At 35.8% G+C, this 26,309-nt stretch overlaps 1 protein-coding gene across 1 annotated transcript in view; it reads right to left on the bottom strand.

The window, feature by feature from the left end:
- The window catches only part of LYST (lysosomal trafficking regulator), a 183,896-nt gene that overhangs the window by 149,653 nt on the left and 7,934 nt on the right, over positions 1–26,309 (bottom strand). The window contains exons 2-3 of the mRNA XM_077894418.1: positions 10,446–10,533; positions 6,212–6,410 (exon numbers count right to left, since the gene is read on the bottom strand). Coding sequence (XP_077750544.1) covers positions 6,212–6,403 — 192 coding nt within the window. The 5' untranslated portion in view covers positions 6,404–6,410; positions 10,446–10,533. The remainder of the gene's footprint in view (positions 1–6,211; positions 6,411–10,445; positions 10,534–26,309) is intronic.

The following is a 26,309-nucleotide window of genomic DNA, read 5'->3' as shown; positions in this document are numbered from 1 at the left end:
GGGGACCAATAATATGTGCCTGCCAGGAGTTCAGTGGATCAGTGACTGCTACATGCCTCCAGTCACTCTCCTTTTTGAATACGCACATCTAGTGTGGTTAACTTGTCCCTACCCAGGGTGAGTGTGGCTTTTATGTTCATAAGTCTCTCCATTAAGAAGAGTTGTAACTAGAGCACTACACCTGGAAACCTCATCTGCATCCAGAACTGCTGCATAACATGAAATCAGGAAGTTCAAGCCTGAAGCCAGAATGCAATGATACTCTGAGAGTCATGTGGGAGAGGGGATGTGGGAAGAATGCTAAAGGTTGCGGCCAGGGAAGAGACTACGGTAGATAAAATATGGCCACCAATTATCTTCTCCCGAAATGATGGAGTCTATGTTACCATCCCTTTATTCTATGCTGGCCTTGTGACTTGCTTTGACCAACAGAATGTGGCATAAATGATGTTAAGTGACAGACACTTTGCAGCTTCTCTGCTCCCCTCTTGGAATGCTTCTAGAACCATGTAAAGAAGCTGAGCCTCATCTACAAAAACAGGAGAAGCCATGTGGATGAGAACTGAGGCAGCCTGGCTGACAGCCCCATCCAACAGACCGCACATTCAGAGATAAGCCCAGCTGACATCACAAGAAGCGGAGGCGGCGATCCCAGCTAAGCCTACCTGAGCTGCCAACTCACAGAAACATGAGCAAAGAAATTGTTATCGTTTTATGCTACTAAGTTTTTGGAATGTGGTCTGTTATGTGGCAATAAACTGATATACTCATTGCTCCTATTAACCTGGGTATGAAGAGAGATAACTCACCAGATTACCTACTCCCTGAGGATAGCTCCACCGTCTGGTGGCCAAAATGATACTGTCCCTCCTCGAAGTAGGAAAACCAGCATCTCCCTACTCCCTCATTCCTGCCAAACTAATCACAAACAAATAGATCTTGCCACATGTGTAAACAGAATCTGTAGAACTAGAGTAGCAAACTGAAGTTCACTTATTATAATACCTTTACTCAACTTAATACAGTATTCAAGGCTTGCCATCATACGGCCTCTGCCTTCCAGTCCTCTGACTAGCCAAAACCACACATGCAGCCTTTGCTCCAACCCCACTAAACTATTACTTTCAGGTTACTGAAAGTTCTTTCTTCTCTAGCCTCCAAGGTCCGCATTTTGCAGTTCCCCTGGACTAATGCTTCCTCCCTTTTAACATTGCTAATTCCTACTTAGAGATGCCAATTTCTCTAAGAAGCATTTCCTTATGGCCCTCTCCTCTGTGCTCCCCCCCAAATACTTTCACACCATTTTGTCATCATTGCCTTTCTTCAATCTGTCTCTTCAAAAGCTAAGAGCTCCTGGTAAGGACAGTCTCTGTTCTTTCATCTCTGCATCTAGCAGAAGCGCTGGCATTTAGTAGGAACTTAATGGTCCACTGAATAAACCAGTGAATGAACTCTTTAGCACACTTCTAAAGGTCTGCTATTTTTCTACTATACTTATTTTATATATTATAATGATAGGCCATTTATGTAGTACTATATATTAAAGTGATAATACTACAAAAACGAAAGAAGAAAAAAGTAATCTCTTACACAGAAAATAGCTCAGAAAAGAAACCTATTATAATTTTTAAATAATGTTTTGTTCATAAATGTATAACCTCCTCCAATAAAACTGCATATTTTACTCAGCAAAATAAGTAACAACTTTATAGAACATTCATAAAGTGTGAACAGGTATGGAAATTTATATATTGAAGTTTAAACGGTAGTATTTATCACACGTTAGTAATAAATTACTGTGATTTTCTATTTATTATATCAGAATTAAGCTATATATATCTATAACCAGGGTATAGGAAAAAATCTGAAACTATTATTATCAAATGTTATATGAAAACAAATACTTTTTATATATTAAGTCTTCCAACTTAATGTATTTAAATTGTTCCTGATGAGGATACACAGATATGAAGCAGTTAGATCATGAACTGAAGTCACCCATCTCATTGATACTGGTGCCAAGATTAAAATCTAAGATAACTCTTACTTTTGGGCTGGACAAATTTTCTTTCATAAAACCTGTAAAGTTCTGCATATAAACTTCAACCATGACACCTTTAACCGTTGAAAAGAACATATATTTGCTATTCAAGGAGAGTATTTTTTTCTAAAGAATAGACAGATTAATTTGTCTATATAATAAACCATGACCAAATGGGTTTTATCCCAGGAGTACAAATGATGGTTTCAACATTTAGAAACCATCATGTAATTCACCCACATTAATAAGATAAAAAAAATATGATAGTCTCAATAGATTCAGCAAAGGTATTTGACAAAATCCAATATGTATTCAGGATAAACATTTTAATAGGTTGGGAATAGATGAGAACTCCCTCATTCTGATAAAAGAAATCTAAGAAAAACCCAGAGGTATTAACAACATGGTTACTGTGTGGGGAGGAGGAGGAGGAAGGAACCGTAGCTCCTGCCTCATGCCATACACAAACATTATTTTAATGTGTGTCACAGACCTAAAAATAAAAATACTAATTAAAAAGCTTCTAGGAAAAATTCAACACAGGACATATTTGCCACATTGGGATGCAAGATAAGGATTTCCTAGAAAGAATACAAAACACAATATTCACACAAAAAGTCTGCTGTTCTAAAGGCATTGTTAAGAATTGAAAAGGCAAGCCACAAAGAACATACTTGTAATCCAACAAAGACTTGTATCCAGAATACATTTAAAATAAACTGTAACTGGACATTAAGCAAATAACCTGACTTTTAAAATGGGCACAAAACTTAAATAGACGTTCACAATGGAAGATGTACAAATGACCAACGAACACATAAAATAGTGCTCAGCATCATTAGTTTTTAGAGAAATGTAAATTAAAATCAGTGAGATACTACTTCATATTCACTTAGGATGGCTAATAATAAAAAGATTGACAATGTCAAATATCAGAGAAGATGTAGAACACCTAGAATTCTCCTACATTGTTGGTAAGAATGAAAAATGGCACAACCACTTTGAAAAAATAGTTTGGTACTTTCTTATAAACACCTACCCTTTGATACAACAACTGTATGCCTAGATATTTAAACAGGAAAAATGAAAATATATTCACACAAAGATTTTTTAAAGAATGTTCACAGCAGCTTTATTCATAATAGCCAAATGGAAACAAAAGCCAAATGGTTTAACAACAGGTGAACAGTCAAACAAATTGTGATATATCCATACAACAAAATACCGATCAGAAACAAAACATGGTGAGCTACTGATTCACACATAATGGATAGAGCTTTGGGACACAAGAGTACATACCGCATGGTTTCATTTATATGAAATCCTAGAACAAGCAACACTACACTTAGATGTTAGAAATTAGAATTGTGGTTGTGCTGCAGTCGGGAAAGGGGAAGGCTGCCTGAAAAGGGGCGTGAAAACCTTTTTCTAGAGTAGAAATGTTCTAAACTTTGATTGAGGCTGTGGTTACACAGGTGTTTGTAACTGTCAAAACTCATCCAACCATACATTTTACATTTGTGTATTCACTACATGTAAATATATAGCAATAAAAAGTCTGTTTCATTATTTCTACCAAATATCTATTAATAAAGTCCGTGCACAAAAGTGGAAGGGTAGGGGCTTAATTTCCCTCTTGCTCAGAGTACCCAAGAAGTGCTCCTATTCATGAGAAGCACAGATATAGAAGCTGAAGTTCCTCTTGAAATGCACAGCTTTGAATCTACCGTTTTGATTCCACCCTAAGTGATTGAACCTACACAATTAAATTCCCCTTAAAGACCCAAATTATCATCATCCATTTCCTGGTTTATTTTTTTTAAATTTTTATTTATCTATGATAGTCACACAGAGAGAGAGAGAGAGAAAGGCAGAGACATAGGCAGAGGGAGAAGCAGGCTCCATGCACCGGGAGCCCGATGTGGGATTCGATCCCGGGTCTCCAGGATCGCGCCCTGGGCCAAAGGCAGGCGCTAAACCACTGCGCCACCCAGGGATCCCCATTTCCTGGTTTAAATAATTAAATGTTAATAAGCCCTATTTTTTAAATGGTTACTTATTTGCTCTCTACTTCTACTATTCATACTATCATTGCTACAGATATTCCAAAAGTGAATGAGGAAGAGGGAATACAAGATATTACAAGATTTTACCCTAGTAAAAAATATTGTTGCAATTATGACTTGAATGATTTTAGTCATTTAATAATATATTTAAGGTATTTCATGACTTAAAAGAAAGTATATAATCTATAGAAACAGAAAGTAGATTAGTGTCTGCTTAGGGCTGAGGGGGATAGGAGGGCTGGGGAATGACAGCTACAGGTCCCTGTTTAAGGTGATGAAAATGTTCTAAAATTGAATATGGTGACAGTTGCACATATCTGTAATTGTGCTAAAACCACTGAGCTGTACATATGAAATGGGTAAATTCTATGATATATGGGTTATATCTTAACATCTACAGCTTTAATTAAAAAAAAGCCTACTGAGATTTTGATTAGGACTGCACTGGAATCTATACATCAATTTGGAGGAAACAAGTATCCTTACAATACTGATTTTTCCAACACACAAAAAACTATGTATTTATTTGGATTGTCTTTAGTTCCTCTTAACAATGTTTTATAGAATTATGTACAGAAATATGTACATATTTTATTAGATTTATTCCTGGGTATTTGATATTTCTGATGCTACTTATAGGATATCCTAAAAAAAAGAGCACTGAAATGTAGGTGAAGAAAATGAACAGAGCATGATATGCTTACTAAGTCATCAAAATTTTGAAATAAAAATCACTATACATGATCTAACAAATCACTTTTTCTAAATTTAACATTCATTTATGGAAAAGTCATACATAACATAAAAACTAAATTACATGTAGTCACGCATTTAATAAAGAACATTCATGAAAAGGAGTAACAATACATACTATTTTGGAAAATATTCTGGACAATTTCATGACAGGTGGACACCACGATGAATAAATACTACCTGATATTTATTTGTGAGGTTCTTCAGTGTAGAGTAAAAACAGAGACATTGTTTAATTTTAGTTTCTGTTTTTATCCAATATATGTATTCATTAGCAAAATGCCTTGATAGCAAAGAAATTTCAACATAGTTAAGTTTCTATCTAAAGCCAGTAACATTGGTAAGTGTTGATAAATGTCTGTCGTATTGGTGCTACAGAGACCTTATCATCTTTTCAAGTTAATTGAAATATTATCTAACTACATTAATTAGTCCCCTGAAAACAGACAATATAATTTTTCTTTCATAAAATACATATTTGTTTTTTTACTAAAATGAAGTAAAGACATAAATCATGTTTGGGCTACAAGTTAACCCTGTCTGAGTTAGTTAATGTTCTGCTTCTCAGTTTTTTGTTTTTGTTTTTTTTTTTAAAGATTTTATTTATTTATTTATGAGAGACACAGAGAGAGAAGGCAGAGACACAGGCAGAGTGAGAAGCAGGCTCCGTGCAGGGAGCTTCACGTGGGACTGGATCCCGGGTCCCCAGGATCACACCCACCCAGGGCTGAGCCACCCAGGCTGCCCTGCATCTCAGTTTTCATCCAAAAAAGAAGGTTGGATGGCATCTCTATTTCCCAACTAACTTTAGAATTCTGTTAATTCTGTAATAAGGAAACAGCAAAATACTTTCTGTTCAGACCATATTTTAAGCACACACAATGAGGTATAAAAAACTGGATGTATACAAGCTAAAGGACCCAATAATTATTGGTTTAAGGATTCTCTACTTTCACCCCAGAATTAGTAAGCTCTTTAAATATAATTACACTAAACCTTTCAAAAGCATACCCGACACTTCTTGAAAGTGCAAATGTTTTTCTGAATCATAATCTTATATCTCTATTAATAATCATAGTTATCTCATACTGATATTAGGATAAAAAACATAATATATATGAAATAATTTTAGAAGAAAAGCCATTTAAAATCCTAAGACATTCCAGACATTTTGAAAAGTATTCAAATAAACAGAATGTTCATAAATGGGTTTACTTTTCCTTATTGGAGTGATGTGAGAGATAGGACTTTATCTCAAAGAGACTCTCAGAAACTACGCAACCCAGAAATTATGCATCCGTAATCAACTATAATATACTGATAAAAAAATTATTTGATATGAAAATGTTACCTGATCAATGATAGAATTTAGCTTGGTAAGTAATAGAAATCCTCGACCATGGACAAGGTATTGTCCAAGGGTAGCCATGTGTGTCTCCTCCTCTTCTTCCTCCCTGGCCTCCACCCTCTGGACCACTGCATTGCAAAGCCGGTTGACATCCGTCAGAAATTCACGTGCCAATGAGTTACTGTCGATGCTCATGACCGAGCTATAAAATAAATATTGCAAAAAAAGATTAGAGAAATGAAAACTTATGTTTATTTTTTTTATTTTTATTTTTTTGAAAATTTATGTTTAAAACTAAGTGTCTTTTTTTTTTTTTTTTTAATTTTTATTTATTTATGATAGTTACACACAGAGAGAGAGAGAGAGAGGCGCAGAGACACAGGCAGAGGGAGAAGCAGGCTCCATGCACCGGGAGCCTGACGTGGGATTCGATCCCGGGTCTCCAGGATCGCGCCCTGGGCCAAAGGCAGGCGCTAAACCGCTGCGCCACCCAGGGATCCCTAAAACTAAGTGTCTTGAAGGCTGTTTGTTTTTAATCAAAGACTGACTTTAAATTATTGATCACTGGTATTTAACGCTATAATATTTTCAGACATAGTTCTGATCCAGTTAGGTGCTCCTTAAATATTCTTACATGGCAGAAATTACTCCTGAGTGTGGTACTCCCTGAGCATAACCAAGAACAGGGAGTGAAAGTACCTAGATATAAGATACACTAGTGAGTGGTGGCAGTTAAGGTAGATCTTGACCTTCTTAAATAGCCTCATCATAGAATAAAAATAAACCCATTACTTATAAAATATTCTTGGTCTATATGATTTATAAATATGAATGATCTTTTAAAAATATACACTCTTTCTGGAACTGACAATCAGTGAGTGGTACACCATCCCCCACAACAACCAGAGTTCAGTTAATGGAGAGAAAAGGGATTTACCCGTTAGGTAAATAAAAATTGAAGAATTCCAGCAGCTGAAGTTACATCACTTCATTTCTTACTGTACATTTAAATCAAAGGGCAATGTGACGTTTTAGGATCAAGGAAAGTAATGAGATAAAGCAGACAGAAGAGAGGAAAAACGTCAATATAAAGAAAAAAGTGTAACTATTTAGAAAGGAAAAATCATGAACAATAAAATTCCCAAAGAATTTCATCTTAGGGCTAAAAGTAATTTTGAAACACCCAGCATTAAAATTTTTAACTTGGAGAGATTAAATTAAGATATACATTGTGGAGTCAGTCTTTCTTCATCCACTTTGGCGAGGGGGGTGCTACTTCCTCCCCCCTGCTGAGAAGGCAGTGGACCATAGGACTGTGCCTATTGCCAGGGAGCAAGGTCAGCCTCTGAGCCCTAATCAACTGAAGCACACCTGATTTAGGAGCAGACAACAAACATCTGGCTGCCAGATGTGACTTGTATGATGCAGCTTGCAAAGAGGCATCTGGCCAATCAGGCTCTTTGTGCTTCATGGGAATTTGAATTAAGGGACATAGTTGATGAGCCAAAAAGTCACTAGAGAGATGGCCTTCGTACTCATTATGAGGTAGTTAAGACTCAAAAGCCAACTGGGTGAAAATGAACCACTAGGATGCAAAGGGAAGCAGATAAACATGAAAGGGAGAGACGAAAGAAATTTCTAATACTACTTTTGTTCCTATTCATTCTTGCACCTGATGGTTTAGACCTGGATTCCATCAGAATGCTAGGTATTATTACCATAACAATCCCCTCTGTAACATAACAAAGATCATTACTTTTAATACCGTTGGATCACTAGGAAAAAACATAAAAAATAAAAGTTACATTACTCATTATCCCAAAATGTAGCAATATCCTCTCTTATATAAATATTGGCCCTTTGTAAAGTTTTTATAAGGTAAAATTGTTCAATAAATCAAATAATTTAAAATTACAATAAAACTAAGTATATATTATAATATTTACATAATATATAAACTTATTTATATTCAAGCTATTGTTATCCAATTTTATTTACTTATTTCACCTAATTTGTCACTGATTTTAAGGTACATAATTATTTAGTGTACCATTAAAACAAATAACTGCTGGGATCCCTGGGTGGCGCAGCGGTTTGGCGCCTGCCTTTGGCTCAGGGCACGATCCTGGAGACCCGGGATCGAATCCCACATCGGGCTCCTGGTGCATGGAGCCTGCTTCTCCCTCTGCCTGTGTCTCTGCCTCTCTCTCTCTCTCTGTGACTATCATAAATAAATAAAAATTAAAAAAAAAAAACAAATAACTGCCAGTTAAAGTATAACATAATACCTTCTTATCACTTAGAATGTTTCATACAATATCATCTTGTAGGCCATTAAGACCCACCCACCATGCACCATTTTTTAAGAGTGCTACACTATTTCTGTTCCTGGGATTTCTTCCAAAGATACTGCCATCATTCTGTAAGTTTCGATGCTGGAACTTTCCTGATCTTACCAGACAGATCAGCAGGAAGTTTCCCAAACTGGAAATAGTTTAAACTTGGAAACATTTAAAACTCATCAGGTATAGTCCCTATGATGCATATAACTCAACTGAAATGCTGATATGAACAGCCATGACCAAGTCCCCTCATGAGGAACAACAGCTCCCTTACCGAGGGCAGCCTGCTGCCAGTGCTAACTAGACAACATTCATTACAAGGCACACTGCAACTTTAGCAATATTAAAGACGTGAGAAACTTAAAAATTGTGCTTATAATTAGTGCCTATTTTCCAGAAATTAAAATAATGAAAATTAACATGAATATTTAGGCATGACAATTACTGAGGAAATCATTTCAATCCCACTTCCTAAAAGCACCAGATGCCAGGTTGGCATAAAATATTATAAAATATGCAGAAATATATGTTATTCCTGATTTTTAAATGTACATAAGACACAGACACAGTTACACAAATAAATAGGGTATTATATATATAAATGATCTATTACCTGTTTTGATTCATATAGCTATTTTGGAAATCTTTTCACATGAGCTCTCTCTTACTCTTTTTGCTACCTTCCTGGTGTCCTGCTGCATGTATATATAACATGTTTTTCATTATATAGATGTACTATTAACTATGCAGCCAATCTCTCATTGAATATTTAGGCTATTTCTAGTTTTTGTTATCATAAACAGAACTGCAAAGAACATCCTTACACTACTTGCACATTTATCCTCTATGTCCTTGTGGTAGAAACTGTTACTTCATATAATAAGTTTTACACATTTCTTGTTAGGTTTCCCCCAGAGTGTTTTGTAGTTTTTGCTGTTATTTTGAATGGGATTTTGTTTCCATTATATAATCAAATTAGGATAGAAAGCTGGTATGTAGGAGGCAAATAAGTAGTAGGTTTATTTTGATATAGTAAGCATATATCCAAGCTCCTTACTGAAATCTCATTTTTTTGAAATTTCCAGATATAAAACCCTATCATCTACAAATAACGAAAATTTTATTATCCACACACTTCCAATATTCACACACTTTCCACTCTTCTAACTATTAGCACTAACAGAACAACATTGGTAGGGGTGAGGGGGGATACTTTTGCCTTGCACATTAAGAAAATATTCATTTTTTTCCTGCTCATCTAATAGTAATGTTGAATTTCACTGAATGCCTTTCAGCCACTTTGAATGTCAACTGAAAAGATGATTGTATAGTATTTTTTAAAGATTTTTAAAAATATTTCAAATATTCAGAAAAGTACAAAGAATGTTTAACATGAAGTTACAGCCAATACTCAGATTTGGCAAGTCTTAACATTATGCTGTGTTCAGATCTGAGAGAGAGAGAGAGAGAGAGAGAGAGTGTATGTGTGTGTGTGCAAAGAAATCAAACCTTACAGTACAGGAAAGCCACACCCCACCTCACTTCTTTTTCTCTTTAGTTGGTGTTTATCATTTCTATACATGTTTTTATAATTTTTTGTTTATAGTCATAAAAATATTGTGTTGTTTTAACTATTTTAAAAATGTATATAAATAGTATGCTATATGTATCCTTTTATAACTTTATTTTTCATCTCAACATAATGTTTGTTTCTTTAAACCATTATGTAATATGCCATTGTATGAATATGCCACATTTACATATCCATCTCTACTAATGGAAAGTTTAGTTGTTTGTACTTTGGGTTTTAATTATGTTACATAATTATATAGTTTCAAAGGATTAGACTGAAACAAGTATTTTGACAGCTTAAATCTATTACATTAAATACTTACCAATCTCTCAACACTTTTGTAACATTGAGTCTTTATAATTTGAGCTCATGAATCAGATGAAATAAATATTCTTAGAATAAAGCTTCACCTATTTAAAAATAGAAAAATATATTAATGGCAACAGTGAAACAAATAATTTTAATAAAGTTCTGACACAAAAACTTATGGCCAGTCTTCATATTTCATGTAAGAGAAGCCAACTAAGTTTTTGAACCTCAAGGACACACTAAGAAATTTCTATTGCTCCAAGAATGGAATCTTGAGACAGGAAGTGTTGGAACATACTTGATCTGAACGAGGCAGCTTGATCACAGCAAACCTATTCCTCCTCTCCTCCCAACTCCTTACAACCTCCAGGTAAATCACCAGTTAACTATAAAGAAAGGAGAATCAGACCAGTTAACAGTCTCCTTAACACTGAATCCTGGAGGCAGTGGAATACCACCTACACACTTGGGTAGCCAAGTCATTACTCTCCTGTAAAAGTGAAAGGTATTTGAGGATATAGGAAAACTCAGAAAAATACTAAAACCAAACAATGAATAAACTACCACCAAATTTCATATCCTTGTTGAAGTTTTAAAAATGAATTAACCTTTTGTGTACAATACAATGAAGGCTATTTCTTTTTTTTTTTTTTTTTTTTTTTGAAGGCTATTTCTGAATACTAAAGGATAAATTCCTACTTCTGGGCTAGCAACAAATGCTTCTGTTGAGTTACCTGTTTTCCCCTTCTCTGTAGTTGTGACTAAGCAGAGGCATAGAAAATATTTCCTTATTACAAATACAAGGCAGCCATGAATGTTTATTTCAAAACAAGTTTTTAAATCAGCATTATCTTTGATTCCTTCAAAATGCCCAAGTCTAGAGAACTTTCTTGAATTCCCTTCAGCTTGGTAAATAGTACTTGTACCACATTATTCTGGGCACTTCAGGATAAAGGAGGCAGGAAATGGGATTAGCTGCTGTTAAGACCACACAAGGCTTTTCGTGATGCAAGAAAAACATCTCTCCCCAGACTAGCAGCTCCATTGGGCACACAACTATCCAAGCCCAGGCTAGATTTCAGTCCTCTTACCCCACTCCAAGCACCGTCAGCCAGTGCTTCTGCTGCCCAACCAAATGAAAAAAGAATGAAGTCTCAATATACTCTCCAAACCTGCTCCTGCTGCATCCTCAGCTAATAAAAATCAACCATATATTTTCAAGTCTAGAAGGACAGAAGGGGAAACTATCAACCAAATTATGAGCATAAAGATGGTATTTGACTAATTGCTGTGACTCCTACTACCCTCTAATTTGGACTACCAGAGGTACAGCTGTCCACCTTGAAATGCTACAGTGATTCATTCCAGCATGGTCATTACAAGTGGAAGCTGACAGACAACTGGATCCAACTGTTTTTCTCTGTTATCAGGGGACATTTCTAGGGTATGCAGCGGGATTTACCTAATGCTTTTAAACCAGGATGGCTTCTTTATCTGTATTTTGCATAGCCCAGCTTAGATGTCCATGGAGTTTCACTCTATCCAAGATTGTAATTCTATCAGCCAGCACAGTCAGTTCTGACCTCCTTTATACTGCCACCACCCTTGATAAACAGAGCTACATTCCAACTTTTATCAACCTGTATTATGCTGGGTATCCACGAAGTTTGCAAATATAGTTTAAAAAAACAGACTGAAGATGTCCTTGGGGCATTATATGTATTTGTCTCTGTTTCTAAACTACATAAACACCCTATAGTTACTTATGACTGTCTTCTCTAACCCTATGTCATGAATTCCTTAAGAACAGGGACCCTGTCTTATTACTTTTTCTATTTTATAGCTAAAATGCTAAATTTAAAAATCATCATTATCATATTCAACTTCCAGTGCAACTATTATAATGTCATAATAAATAAAACTTACTCGCAATATTACAAGAATTTTTGTGTTCTTAAAATAAATGAAAAGCATAATAATAAATGATCATACAAATAAAATAATCATATAAACAATCTCAGGAAAATAATAAGTTTTTCTAATACAGTGACCAGTAAAGTATAACATAGGAATGGCCAAAACAAAAAGCAAAAAGCTGAGAGTGTGTTAGCTACACCTCTTAGTTTTATTTCATCAGAAATTTCATTAATATGGCATTTAATTCAAAAAACATTTATTGAATATTTATTATCTAGCTACTATCTATTATCTAGCTACCGGCTACTATTTTTGGCACTGGGAATAGAGCAAAAACAAAATCCCTACCCTTATGGATTCCAGTGAGGTAGAGACAGATGAAAAACAAACATATTGTAATGTCAGGCAGTGCTACATGCTATAAAAAATAAAACAGAATAAGGATACAGAGTGACAGGAATGCTACTTCAGATAGGGTGACAGGGATTCTAAAGAGGAGGTATCTGAGCAGAAACCTGAATGAAGTATGAAAATGGGTCACATGAGCATCTGGGAAAAGTGTTCCAAGGCTTTGAGATTAGTTTATAATATTGAGTGCAAAAGAAGTTAAAGAGTATTACAGAGTGAGAAAAGACACTCATTCACACTGGCCAGGGACTGAAGTAAGATGTGGAAAGATTAAATAGAAGTGTCCCCCACCGGAACTGTTTCTCCCTAAGAATGGCCTCCCACCCCAGAGAACCCATAAGGTTTTTTAAGCCTGTGTGAAGAGCAGTGCTGTTTAGTGACAGACAAGACTGACAGAGGGAGCAGGATGAGAGGGAAAATCAAGTTCAATGTTAGCTATGGTAACTTTGACAGGTAGTGTGGAAACCAAGCAAAGGATATGCAGTAAATACCTGGATGAGCCAAACTGGAGTTCAGGCGGGGAGGCTGGAACTGGTGAATCAATTTGAGAGTTATCAGTATCTAGATGTATTTTAACAGGACTAGGTGGATGAAATAACCCAGAGCAGTACTGTCCAACAGAACTTTCTACAATGACAGGGCTGTGGCTAGTGGCTACTGTACTGATCAGTGGAAACCTATAGAATGCATGCAAATGAAGCTGAGAAGAGACTCTAGGACTGAGCCCTGGGGTTAGCCATCCTGAGTAAGAGGGAGGGGGAAGATCCAGTACAGGAGACGGAGAAGGAGCAGCAAGTAGGCAGGAGAAAAATCAGAAAATTGGTGCCTCCCAAAAGCCCGGTAAAAAAATCTTGAAACAGTTAAGACTGACCAACTGTGTCAAATATGGCAGAAAGGTTGAGTAAGATAAAGACTGGGAACCCACCACTGGATTTAGCAACAGGGAAGTTACTGACAACATTGTCAAAGAGTAGTCTCAGTGGAGTGGCAAAGGGGATGAGGAAGCGGAGGCAAGGAGCTTAAGACAACTCTTTTGGGAAGTTGTTCTGCCATAAAGGGTGGCAAGGAGGTGGGGGTAGCTGAAGAGAACATGGGATGGGGGAGGTGGTGCGTTTTTTTTTTTTTCTTTTTCTTTTTATAAGTGATGTTATAGCATATTTGTAAGCTACTATTATAGCATGTTTATATAACATCTTTCTCCAATGGAGAAAGGAAAATAGATGAAAAACTAGAACGAGAGGAGGTAACTGCAGGAGCAGTGAGCAGGCAGTAGGAAGAGGATGTAATGCACGAGTACTAGGAACACTCACAGTTCATGTAATGGAACAGAAAGGATGACAGAACACATAAGCACACACACAGGAAGGTCAGTATATCTGGCTGTAGATGGACCAAGATTTGGACCAAGATTTGGGTGCATCTCTTTTCTTGGTGAAATAAATGCAAGGTTGCCAGGGGGAGAGTAAGGAGTAGGAGGCGGTGTTAACTGATGAGTGGAACAGGGTCAAAAACAGCTACCTGGAAGAGACTTCCCAGGAGGCTGCCATTAGTAATTGAGATTGAGTTTCAGCTGTTCAATCCCTGGACCTGTACTACAGTCCAATTCCCAACATGTCCGTAAGCATGGAATGACAGAATGGATGATGTCAAATAGATGTCTAGATATATTAGAGACACAGCATTCTCCCCATCTGTGCATGCAGTGTCCCCGCCAAAGGTGGAAACTGGGTTATCTGGAATGAATTATTTTTACAAAACTCTTGTAACTGGTGGAAGGGGAGAGGGTGGGGGTGAGTGGGTGACGGGCACTGAGGGGGACACTTGACGGGATGAGCACTGGTGTTATTCTGTATGTTAGTAAATTGAGCACCAATAAAAAATTAATTTATTAAAAAAAATAAAAATGAAAAAATAAAACAAAACAAAACTCTTGTAACTCTTACTGCTCATCTTTCCCTTCTGTAAATATTTGAGAATCTTTTAAATCGATCTCTAGAATCTTTTGTGGAAGTAACATCAAGCTCACTAAAGTCTATGGGATCTATGTTGTTCTTTTATAATTTTTTGGAACTTTAGTTCTCCACGTCTTCCGGTAGCGTTCAAATTCCCCAGAGTTGCTCAAAGATTACCACCTCATCAACGACATTAACACATTTTCACAGAATCTGAACCTGAGGTGTGAACACATTTAGAGCAGCCAGAGGTTCTGGTACAATTTCCTCTCTAATTGTGCGTGGGCTTAAATTTTCTATTATTATTCTTACATGTAGCTTTATTAATTTGTGTGGAGATCATTCTTCATGTCAGAGAAGTTGGAAACAATACAGAAGCTGGGAAGTTTCATTTACTCTGTATCCAATTATAGGGTCAGGTTTTTTTTTTTAATTTTTAAATTTGAGTATAGTTGACACACAATGTTACATTAGTTTCAGATGTAAAACATAGTGATTCAACTTCTCTATACTAAGCCATACTCACCACAAGTGTGGCTACCATCTGGGGTCCAGTTTGTTAAAAACAAAAATCTATTATTTGCTTGCTGTTTTCATCTCTCTATATAAGTTGTAAACGGTCAGCCTTAACCTTTTTCAAAACCTTGGCTCATTATTCTCTTTGGGTGTATTCCTCTTTTATATGAGATATCTGTATGTACATCTATATATTTTTGTTCCATGTCCTTCTTTCCTTCTTCTGCACATATTATTTTAAAATATGAGTTCAACTGGACACATTGCCTCACTCTTTTCTTCACATACTATTTCCAACTGTTCAATAAAACTCTACCTATGGCCATCTTATCTGCACTTTCTCTTCTGGAGACTATATGCATGGCATCCTATCTACCCTTATTTTAAGATTTAGGAACTCTGTCTTTCTAATTCTCTATATTCCAGGTTTCCTCCACATTCCTCTTCCTGTTTCTTATTTATTCATTTAACTACCATTTACTAAAACACTCACTCTGTTTTAGGAACTAAGAATACAAAATGTGAAAATAATTTTAGTCTCTGCCTCAAGAAGGTTCCATTATGGTGGCAAAAGCAAACCAATACACAGGTGTTGTGTACTGATAAGGGACACTGAATCCAACCTGAGTGGTCAGGGAAGCTTCATGAAGGATGTGATATTTCAGTAAAAGCTGAAAATACAAAGGAAGAGAGAAAAGGGGAGAAGAAAAGCATACAGACACAAAGAGAAGCTCAAGTCAAGCCCCTGACAGAATTATGATACATTTGGTATCAAAATGCAAAATGAAAAAAAATAAATAAAAAAAAATTTTAAAAAAATGCAAAATGAGAAGCAGGAAAATGATGGAGAGAGTAGTGACCCAGGATAAATAAAAGGACCCCCTGGTGGCCTGAGAGCTCAGCAGAGGTTGAAAGCCATGAATTTCAGATAGTATAACTCTTCTCAGATGTTTGAGATTCTCCAGCAGGGCTCAGCTGCTTGGATCTAGTAGATAAGGCAGATTGTATCACTGATGTAAAAATGGGAGTTTTGGTGGGAGGAAGAAGTTTAAGTGAAAGAGAATTAAGGTACAAGTGAGAGAACAATCCATATGGTCAAAACTAGGATACAAATTGGCTAGGAAAGAGAAATAGGCTAGGCAGATGTTGATATACAAGTTGAAATACAGGCAGGCAATCAATCTCTCTGAGACTGAAGAATAAAAATGAGGGAATATTAAAAAGAAAAAACCATGAGGAAATGAAGGATATTAGAATTTTTAGATTTCTGAAACAAGCAGTTTCAGATGATGACAACACCCAGTGTGTAACCCTGCAAGCAGGTGTCTAAAATGCAAGTTAGGATCACTGCAGCTGAGTAACCACGAGACTAGTTTTTTGGACAACAAATTATTGTAGCTCTTAAAATGAAGACTCCTTGATGACAGGGATTTTGTCTGTTGCATTTACTGCAAAATCTATAGCATCTAGAAGAGGATGTGGCACAACTATTTTTTGAATTTGTTAAATGAATGATATGGTTTTCTCTCAGGATTCCCATTATGTTCACTTGTCTAATTAAGCCCTCATAGTCAAATTTAGTCTCAGAGTTATCAGCTCCCCTCCTTATTTCCTTAACCTTTGTAAAATGAAATGGTCAATAAAATTAGTCAATAGCAGCACTGCTTTTACTGAGTAAGACTCCCCACAGACATTTGGATAGTTGACTATGTATCTTAGCTCTATTCTGATTCTGTGATTAATTGCCACAACCTATTATCCAAAGGAGCACACAATTAAGCTATCACCCTTAGTCTTGTGGATTTTGACATAGTTATTTTATACACACAGTATAAAACTACTACACTCTCCCCCTATGCCAAGTCATCCCTTCATATATTTTCCAGTTTTAGGCATTTTTAAATACCTTGTCATTTCTGTGTCTTAATCAGTGCTACCAATAACATTACATTGACCATTGAAAATAAAATCTCAAGCTCAACAACACAACAAAGAGGGCTCCCTACGGGGTTGCCTGGGTGGCTCAGTAGGTTAAGCTTCTGCCTTTGGCTCAGGTCATGATCCCAGGGTCCTAAGATAAAGCTTCAGGCATCAGGCTCCCTGCTCAGTAGGAAGCCTGCTTCTCCCTCTCTGTCTTCCCCTCCCCCTGCTTATGCTCTCTCACTCTCTCTCTTAAATAAATAAAATCTTAAAATAAAAAAGGGAGGGACTCCCTATGTCACCAGGTTTCCTCCCCAAGAACTATCAAGTCACTCACTCATTCATTCATAAATTCAACCAAAATTTATTACTTATTCAATAAATATTTCAATAAATATTCACTAATATATTTATTCATTCTCTTTTTCTAAGTTTTGAATCTGTTGTGAATAGTCAAACAGGCAGCATTGTGACAGTGGTGAAAATAAAGGCAGAAGAGTGCGAATGTAGCAATTACTAGCCGCCACACAAAGCTATGTGATGTCTGGCTTCCTTTTCCATGAAACATCTATCCCACAGAGTTACTATGTGGATCTTCAAAGATTATATAACATTAGTAAACATTCTTGGTAAATATAGTTCCTTTGAAGTGCTCAGCACTAGGTGACAGCAGAGAGTGCCATCTGGAGGAAGAAAGAGATCATTACAACCTTCCCCCAGAGCAGTATGGAAATGTCAATGTTTGGCTTTATGACTACATAGTTTCCAAGGAAGCTCTGAAAATAAAAGTAGGGAGTACCTGTATATTTTGTCTTTTCCCTGTCTTGTGACTTCTAAAGAAAAGGAGAAGAGGAAAGACAATGAGAAAGTTAATAATAATGAACTATTTACTCTTATAGCCTAATTAGAAATCATACATTTTCTTCATAAAATGATAGTTATCTGAAGGGCTCATTTCCTAACTTTCACCAAGTGTCCAAAATCCTGATAAATTCATTTAAAAAATAATATTAGGTACTTACATCTAAATTTCTTAATTAAAATAATATTAGAGAAATTACCACTGGAAAAATATGTTTTAGAAATGTATTATGTACCAAAAAAGAGGAGACCACTATCAACTGCAGGATTATTGTGAGGATCAAACACAATACTACACAGAATAATAAATATTCAATGAATTCTTTTGAATCAGAACCTGTGGTGATTTAAAGCAGCCTTCTTGAAAATAAGGGTTGGTCATTATGGACTACTTATTATGCTAAATCCCATCTTCTCCAGAGTTCAGTATATATGGAATATAGACTGATTAATGAACTTTCCCAAAGATCTCATATATTCTTTGCAACACATCACTAAAAATTAAAAACCCTTAGAGAAAAACAATGATAACACTATGCCACTTCATGAGTAACATAAATAAAGATATCAATGTTAGAATCATACATTCTCACAATGGCAGAAACTTTAGACATCATACTCTCCAACCCTACATTCTACAGGTGACAAAAACTGAAGCCCACAGGTCCATGGTCCCATGGTTAGGTCCCACAACAGTTGTCTTAGGAGTTACAGGATATTTTTAGAGCTAATTAACTAGAACTAAAATAGCCAAGTTTAGAAGACACAGCCTTTCTTCTGTTAGGTCAATTAAAAATTAGACAATGGACAAAGAAGTTTCCTTAACACTAAATACTATCTCTAAATGTTACCCAGAACCTTTACTGAAGTCTACTAGATTGCAATGTGTTCACCTGGAAACAAGCTTCAAAAACCTCTATAGGGGGATCCCTGGGTGGCGCAGCGGTTTGGCGCCTGCCTTTGGCCCAGGACGCGATGCGATCCTGGAAACCCGGGATCGAATCCCACGTCGGGCTCCCGGTGCATGGAGCCTGCTTCTCCCTCTGCCTGTGTCTCTGCCTCTCTCTCTCTCTCTCTCTCTCTCTGTGACTATCATAAATAAATAAAAATTAAAAAACAAAAACAAAACAAAAAAAAAACCTCTATAGGGACGCCTGGGTGGTTCAGCAGTTAAGAGTCTGCCTTTGGCTCAGGGTGTGATCCTTGGGTCCTGGGATTGAGTCCCACATTGAGCCTGCTTCTCCCTCTGCCTATGTCTCTGCCTCTCTCTGTGTCTCTCATGAATAAATAAATAAAAATTAAAAAAAAAAAAAAAAAACCTCTCTACAAACTTTCGCTTGTTGCACTAAGTGCAACTTAGTAATCCTGCCTCTCTGTCCTATGCTGTTTCACTCCTCCAGGCAAATATCCCTCCACCCCAAACTTCTCAGGGTATTCTATAGCTTCATGTTATCTTTCTCTATGTGTTTCCACATTTCTCATTTATATCAAGAAGTAAGCAAACAAAGACAAAACAGAAAACAAAAAACTCTGCTCCTCCTAGAAAGAAGTATTTACATTTTAACAAGAAGTAATACCTTCAGTTCTAACTGGAATTACAACAAAAGAGGGGTAGAAGTTGGCTCTGATGTAGATGTTCCATATTAAAAATGTAGGGCTATAATAATCCTTAACCAGTAAACATGGGGGATGGGGAACAATTGAACTGTTCTTACTTTTATTTGGTATTATGCCTTTAGGCTAAGTTAAAGTACAAAAATGTGCTGAATGAAATATTTTCAATTAATGTAGAATTGTATGGGCTATAAAGAAAATAATACAATAAAGAGGGCAGTGGTTTGGGGGCAAAGGGTGGAAATCTAAGAAAGCAGTGGCCCCAGAAAAGTGAACATACTGTTTTTTCCATATTTCGAGGATTGACAAACAATACCACCTGCTTCCCTTCCCTTCCCTAAGCTCACATCTTGGTTACCACTCTCCATCTTGCCTGCCTGGACACCTGTGACTGGCCTACAGAGAAGTCATCATGGCTCCTCATTTGACAAAGCTGGCCCAGCCACGTGTGGCAAGGCAGAATTGGGTCTCCTTTATTAAAACAAAACAAAACAAAACTGTTTTGCCTAACACAGTGCCACAAAAGTAAGAGCTCAAAAAATCAACACCAATCCACTTAATGCTAACTTTGATAGAAAACACTCTAATATTCAAATTCCTGCAGGAAATCTTCCTGCAGCTAAACCTCTGAGAAATAAATAGCCACATTTACAAAAGCCTTTTTCTGTTCCTTAGCAAGCATTTAAGGTGCTAAGGAAAACACTACAGAAATACATAAAAACTTCACCAAAAAATTTTAGATTAAAAACAAAAAACTTAAGCAATAAAATCTTGGATGTTTATTCTTCCTATAAGGACTATAAAAGCATCTGCCTTTGGCTCAGGTCATGATCCCAGAAGCCCCACTTGTGGATGGCTCCCTGCTCAGCGGGGAGTCGGCTTCTCCTCTCCTCCCTACTTGTGCTCTCTATCACTCTGTCTCTCTCTCTCTCTTAAGTAAATAAAATCTTTTTTTAAAAAAGAGATTATAATCAGAATATACAGTTTAGAAGTTCTTTAAAATCAATTCTATAAATAATGGTTTTCTATACCTCATAAAGAGACACTAAAAACACAGCTTGGTGTCTTATCCTCCATGTGAAATGAAAAAAATAAAAATAATTTATATAGCAACACCATAATGATCAGTAGTTTTTAATAAATATTCTGTATAAGGTAAAAGATTCTGCAAAATAAGTTTCAGAAATACTGAACAGATATGTACAAGCTTTAAAGACACCACATAAGTGTATATAGCAAGAGTTTCCTCTTATTCCTTCATAGAATAAGAAGACACAGTGAAAATTAGCTAGAAAATTATAGGCACAGTGAAAATTAGCTTCCCTTCTAAAAATCATTTAGTTGAGGCAGTCAAGTACAGACAAATGTGTTTACTGCTATAAAAAAATTTTTTTTGCTATAAAACATTTTACATCAAGAAAAATTAACAGTGAGATCAAATTCAGATCTAGCTGCTTAATCTACTGCTCTTTAACCATCCATGAAGATGGATAGATAGTAGGAGACAAGGGAATAGGGAATGAGAGCGATAGAGAACAAAAACAGAAAAGTAATATATATTAAGCAAATGCATTTCAGATTCAACCTACACTTTTTTTTTCTACTTCATTGAGTATCATCACAATTTAGTTTCTACCACCAAGGTATAAACTTAGACACATGTAAAGACAAAGGGCTAAAGGTATAAATTAATTACATACTGGAAACCAGCCATCATCACTTTCCATAGTGTATAAGGTTTTGGCTCTGAGATTAGTTTCTTAAAATGTATTAAAATGTTCAATAGGTTAGTGGCATAGTAGAAAGAATACTACACTAAAAGTCGAGACTTTTGGTTTTTTATTTTGCCTCAGACACTTCTTAGGATCTCAGGCAAAATGCTTAACCTTTCTGTGTCCCATTCTTCTTAAACACATTAAAACAAAAACAAAACTAGATCTCTAAATATCTTTTAGGCTGTGAACTTTCATGATAGTGCAGCATTCAGCAAATAGTAATATAGTAACAGTAAACATCAAAGTTCAACTAAGATTAAAATTACACATTCTAGGGGCACCTGGGTTGCTCAGTCAGTTAGGCACCCAACTCTTGGTTTCGGCTCAAGTCATGATACCAGGGTACTGAGATCAAGCCCTGCCAGGCTCCACTCAGTGCAGGGTCTGCTTGAGATTTTCTCCCTCTCCCTCTGCCCCCTCCTCTACTCTCTCTCTCTAAAATAAATAAGTAAAACCTTGTAAAAAATTATACATTCTAAATGTTTCCTTAAATTATGCATAATCAAGTTTTGTCAAAACTACCTTACCGGGATTCTGTATTTTTAGAAGTCAAGTGTAGAGAAAATAAATATGTTTCAGCTGTATGGAATACATGACTCCAGAAATATTCTCCAAAATACTGAAATAAGGCTAACAGAAAAAAATCACAAGAACAGTAACCAGCATTACCATCTTTGGAAACATTACCAAAGAGGAAATCCAGAAAACAGTAAAGGGTTTTAATCTTTAATCAACTCTGAGCTATAATGCATTAAAGATCTAATAAAGTCTAGACAAGCAAATATTAAAAAGTAGCATAAGAGCAAGTTGATAGGTATAAGCAGCTGTTCTACAAGTTACACCAGTAAAACCTCCTTTTGCCATTGGCCAGGATACACTGAACTATGCACTTCAATGAATCAATACCCAGAAGCAGTAACAATGAATGCATTTTATGAACTGATAAATGTTTTGTTGCCTTTTCAAATAAGCCATATTAATATAATAAAAGAGGAAATCATTCTTATCATTGTTTTAATTTCATACTCATCCAAACTCAGTATAATAATTACTCTGTTGGAATAATATATATGCAATTATGATTATTATTCTTCCATCCAAGGAGCTCAGACAAGTGAACTACAGAGCTAACAAGAATTCTATTGTAGCAAATCACATTTTTATCAGAGCAATCTTAAAGACTGATGAGAAAGGAAAAAAATTAATATCCTATTATTGTTCTTTAAAAGTTCATAATACTCAAATGTAAGAAAATACAATTTCATTTTCAAAATTCATTTTTAAACCTCATTATTTTGTGAATATGTGACACATTTGAGCTATATGTATGCATATGTGCATTTGTGTATATAAAATATGGACGAGATTTTAAAACAACAATCTATATTCCTATGCCAAAGCTCTGCTGGCATAATAAATGATGTTGAACCAATAAAAAAATTTAAAAACATTTTTTAACGTTCATAATACTCAAATGAACATATAGAATTGATTTCACTTATGCTAAATAAATTGCTAAAAACACATTTGGCCAAAAAACAAATGCTACAACAAAAAATTTAAATACTTAATAATGAAAATATATTTCCAATAAGCAAAGACACATTTAACTTTGAAACAGTTAAGCACAAGAACAAATTCCTAAAAAAACTAGCAAATCCATCCCAACAACAATCGTGGGGGTGGGACATGGTTAAACATGCCAAAAAACAGGCTTAAAAGTAGAGAAAAAATAACATTTTTCACAAAACTATTGACAAATAATACTAAAATTTATATGGAACCATTAAAGATCCTGAATAGCCAAAGCAATCTTTTTTTTTTTTTTTTAGTATTTAAAAATTTTTTAATTCTATAGTTAACATACAGTCTTATATTAGTTTCAGGTGTACAACATAATGATTCAGTACTTCCATACATCACCCAGTGCTCATTATGACAAGTGCCCTCCTCAATCCCCATCACCTATTTTACTCAACCCCTGCCCACCTTCCCTCTGGTGACCATCAGTTTGTTCTCTATAGTTAAGAATCTGTTTCGTGGTTTGTCTCTTTTCTCTTTTTTTCCCTCTGCTCGTTTGTTTCTTAAATTCTACATATGAGTGAAATCATATGGTATTTGCCTTTTCCTGACTGACTTAATTCACTTGGCATAATGCTTTCTAGCTCCATCCATGTTGTTGCAAATAGCAAGATTTCATTCTTTTTTTTTTTATGGTTGGGTAATACTTCATTTTACACACACACACGCACACACACACAGGGATACATGAATTACTGTTGGGCAAAGCAATCATGAAAAAGAAGAACAAAGCTAGAGCTGTCACAATCTCAGATTTCAATATATACTAAAAACCTGAGGTAATCAAAACAATATGGTACTGGCACAAAAACAGAAACATATCAACAGAACAGAATAGAGAGCCCAGAAATAAACCCACGCTTATATGACCATTTACTCTGTGACAAAAGAGGCAAGAATATACACTGGGAAACAGGCTGTACTGGACCACTTTCTTATACTATACACAGAAATAAACTCAAATGGATTGAAGACCTAAACATGAGACTTGAAACCATAAAAATCTTAGAAGAGAGCTCAGAGAGTAATGTCTCTAATAACAGCCATTGAAACATTTTCCTAGCTATATCTCTTAAGGCAAGAAAAAGCAAAAGCAAAATTAAACTATTGTGATTATGTCAAAATATAAAGCTTCTCCCCAGCAAAGGAAACCATTAACAAAATGAAAAGGCAACTGCCAAATGGCAGAAGATATTTGCAAATGATATATCTGATAAGAGGTTAATATCCAAAATATATAAAGAATTTATATAAGCCAATACCAAAAAACAAATTATGATTAATAAATGGCCAGAGGACTTGAATACACATTTTTCCAAAGAAGATATACAAACAGACATCAGACACATGAAAAGATGCTCAACATTGTTAATCATAGAAAAATGCAAATCAAAACCACAATAAGATATCACCTTATACCTGGTAGAATGGCTAGAATAAAAAAGGTAAGAAATGACAAGTGTTGGTGAGGATGTAGAAAGAAAGGAACAAGAAAGGAACCCTGGTGCATTGTTGGTGGGAATGCAAATTGGTGCAGCAACTAGGGAAAACAATATGGAGGTTCCTCAAAAATTTTAAAATAAAAAAAATAATAAAAAATAAAAATTTAAAAATAAAATTACCATGAGACCCCTTTACCCAAAGAAAGTAAAAACACTAATCAAAAAGATATAAGCACTTCTGTTATTGCAGCATTATGTACAATAGCTAAGATGTGGAAACAACCCTAGAATCCATCGATGGATGAATGCATAAAGAAGATGTGGGGTGTATATACAATGGAATATTACTCAGCCATCAAAAAGAATGAAATCTTGTCACTTGCAACAACAAGGATGGAGCTAGAGAGTATAACACTAAGTGAAATATGTCAGTAAAAGAAAGAGAAATATGTTATGATTTCACTCATATGTGGGATTTAAGAAACAAAATAAATGAACAAAGAAAGAAAGAGAAACAAACAAAAACCCCAGACTCTAAAATACAGAGAACAAACTGGTGGTTGCCAGAGGGGAGGTAGGTAGAGGAATGGATGAAATAGATAAAGGGACTTAAAAATACCCTTGATGAGGGATCCCTGGGTGGCGCAGCGGTTTAGCGCCTGCCTTTGGCCCAGGGCGTGATCCTGGAGACTCAGGATCGAATCCCACGTCGGGCTCCCGGTGCATGGACCCTGCTTTTCCCTCTGCTTGTGTCTCTGCCTCTCTCTCTCTCTCTCTCTCCCCCCCCCTCTCTCTCTCTGTGACTATCATAAATAAAAAAAAAATTTTTTTTAAATTCTATTAAAAAATACCCTTGATGAGCACTGAGTAGCATATTCAATTGTTAATCATAATATCATACACCTGAAACTAATATAACACTATGTTAATTCTGTTTCAGAAATAAATAAATAAATAAGAAATAAGAAATAATATGTCAAAGAAATAAAAACCTCAAAAGAGTTAGGAAAATTAGTATTTCTCACCAAATGTATACTAGGCTTCAAGCATTGTCCAAAAACGTGACATATAATATATATTTAAATAATATATCAAATATAATTATATATAACTTAATATTTACAAGTACCATATAAGAGAAATATTACTGTTATGATTTTAGACAGTTGAAATATCCAGAGATAGTCAAGAATGATTGCTAGTGGGCAGCCCGGGTGGCTCAGCAGTGTAGTGCTGCCTTCAGCCCAGGGTGTGATCCTGGAGACCTGGGATTGAGTCCCACATCGGGCTCCCTACATGGAGCCTGCTTCTCTCTCTCCCTGTGTCTTTGCCTCTCTTTCTCTGTGTCTCTCATGAGTAAATAAATAAAATCTTTAAAAAAAAATGATTGCTAGTAAGTTAGATAAGCTGTTCCTAAAAACCACATTTCTCTGGCCTGGAAGCCTATATTCTTTTCGGTTTTTTAAGAGAGACTTCTTTTTTATTTTTATTTTTATTTTTATTTTTATTATTTTTATTTTTATTTTTATTTTTATTTTTAATTTAAAAAAATTTTTTTTAAATATTTTACCCAAGGGATGCCTAGGTGGCTCAGCAGTTGAGTTTTGGCCTTCAGTTCAGGGTGTGACCCCGGAATCCCGGGATCATGTTACATATCAGACTCCCTGCATGGAGCCTGTTTCTCCCTCTGCCTATGTCTCTACCTCTCTCTCTCTCTCTCTCTCTCTCTGTGTGTGTCTCTCATGAATAAATAAATGAAATCTTTAAAAATAAAAAAATAAAGATTTTACCCATTTAGGAGAGGGAGCGAGAGAGAGCACACAAGCCAGCTCAGGGCCTACAGGGGGTGGGGGCTGGGGAGGGGCAATCCCAGGACTCTGAGATCAAGACC

The sequence above is a fragment of the Canis aureus genome, chromosome 4 (assembly GCF_053574225.1).
Source record: "Canis aureus isolate CA01 chromosome 4, VMU_Caureus_v.1.0, whole genome shotgun sequence".
In the NCBI taxonomy this organism is placed as follows: Eukaryota; Metazoa; Chordata; class Mammalia; order Carnivora; family Canidae; genus Canis; species Canis aureus.
Note: the sequence above shows the minus strand (reverse complement) of the source record. Positions and strands in the feature narration are given on the sequence as shown.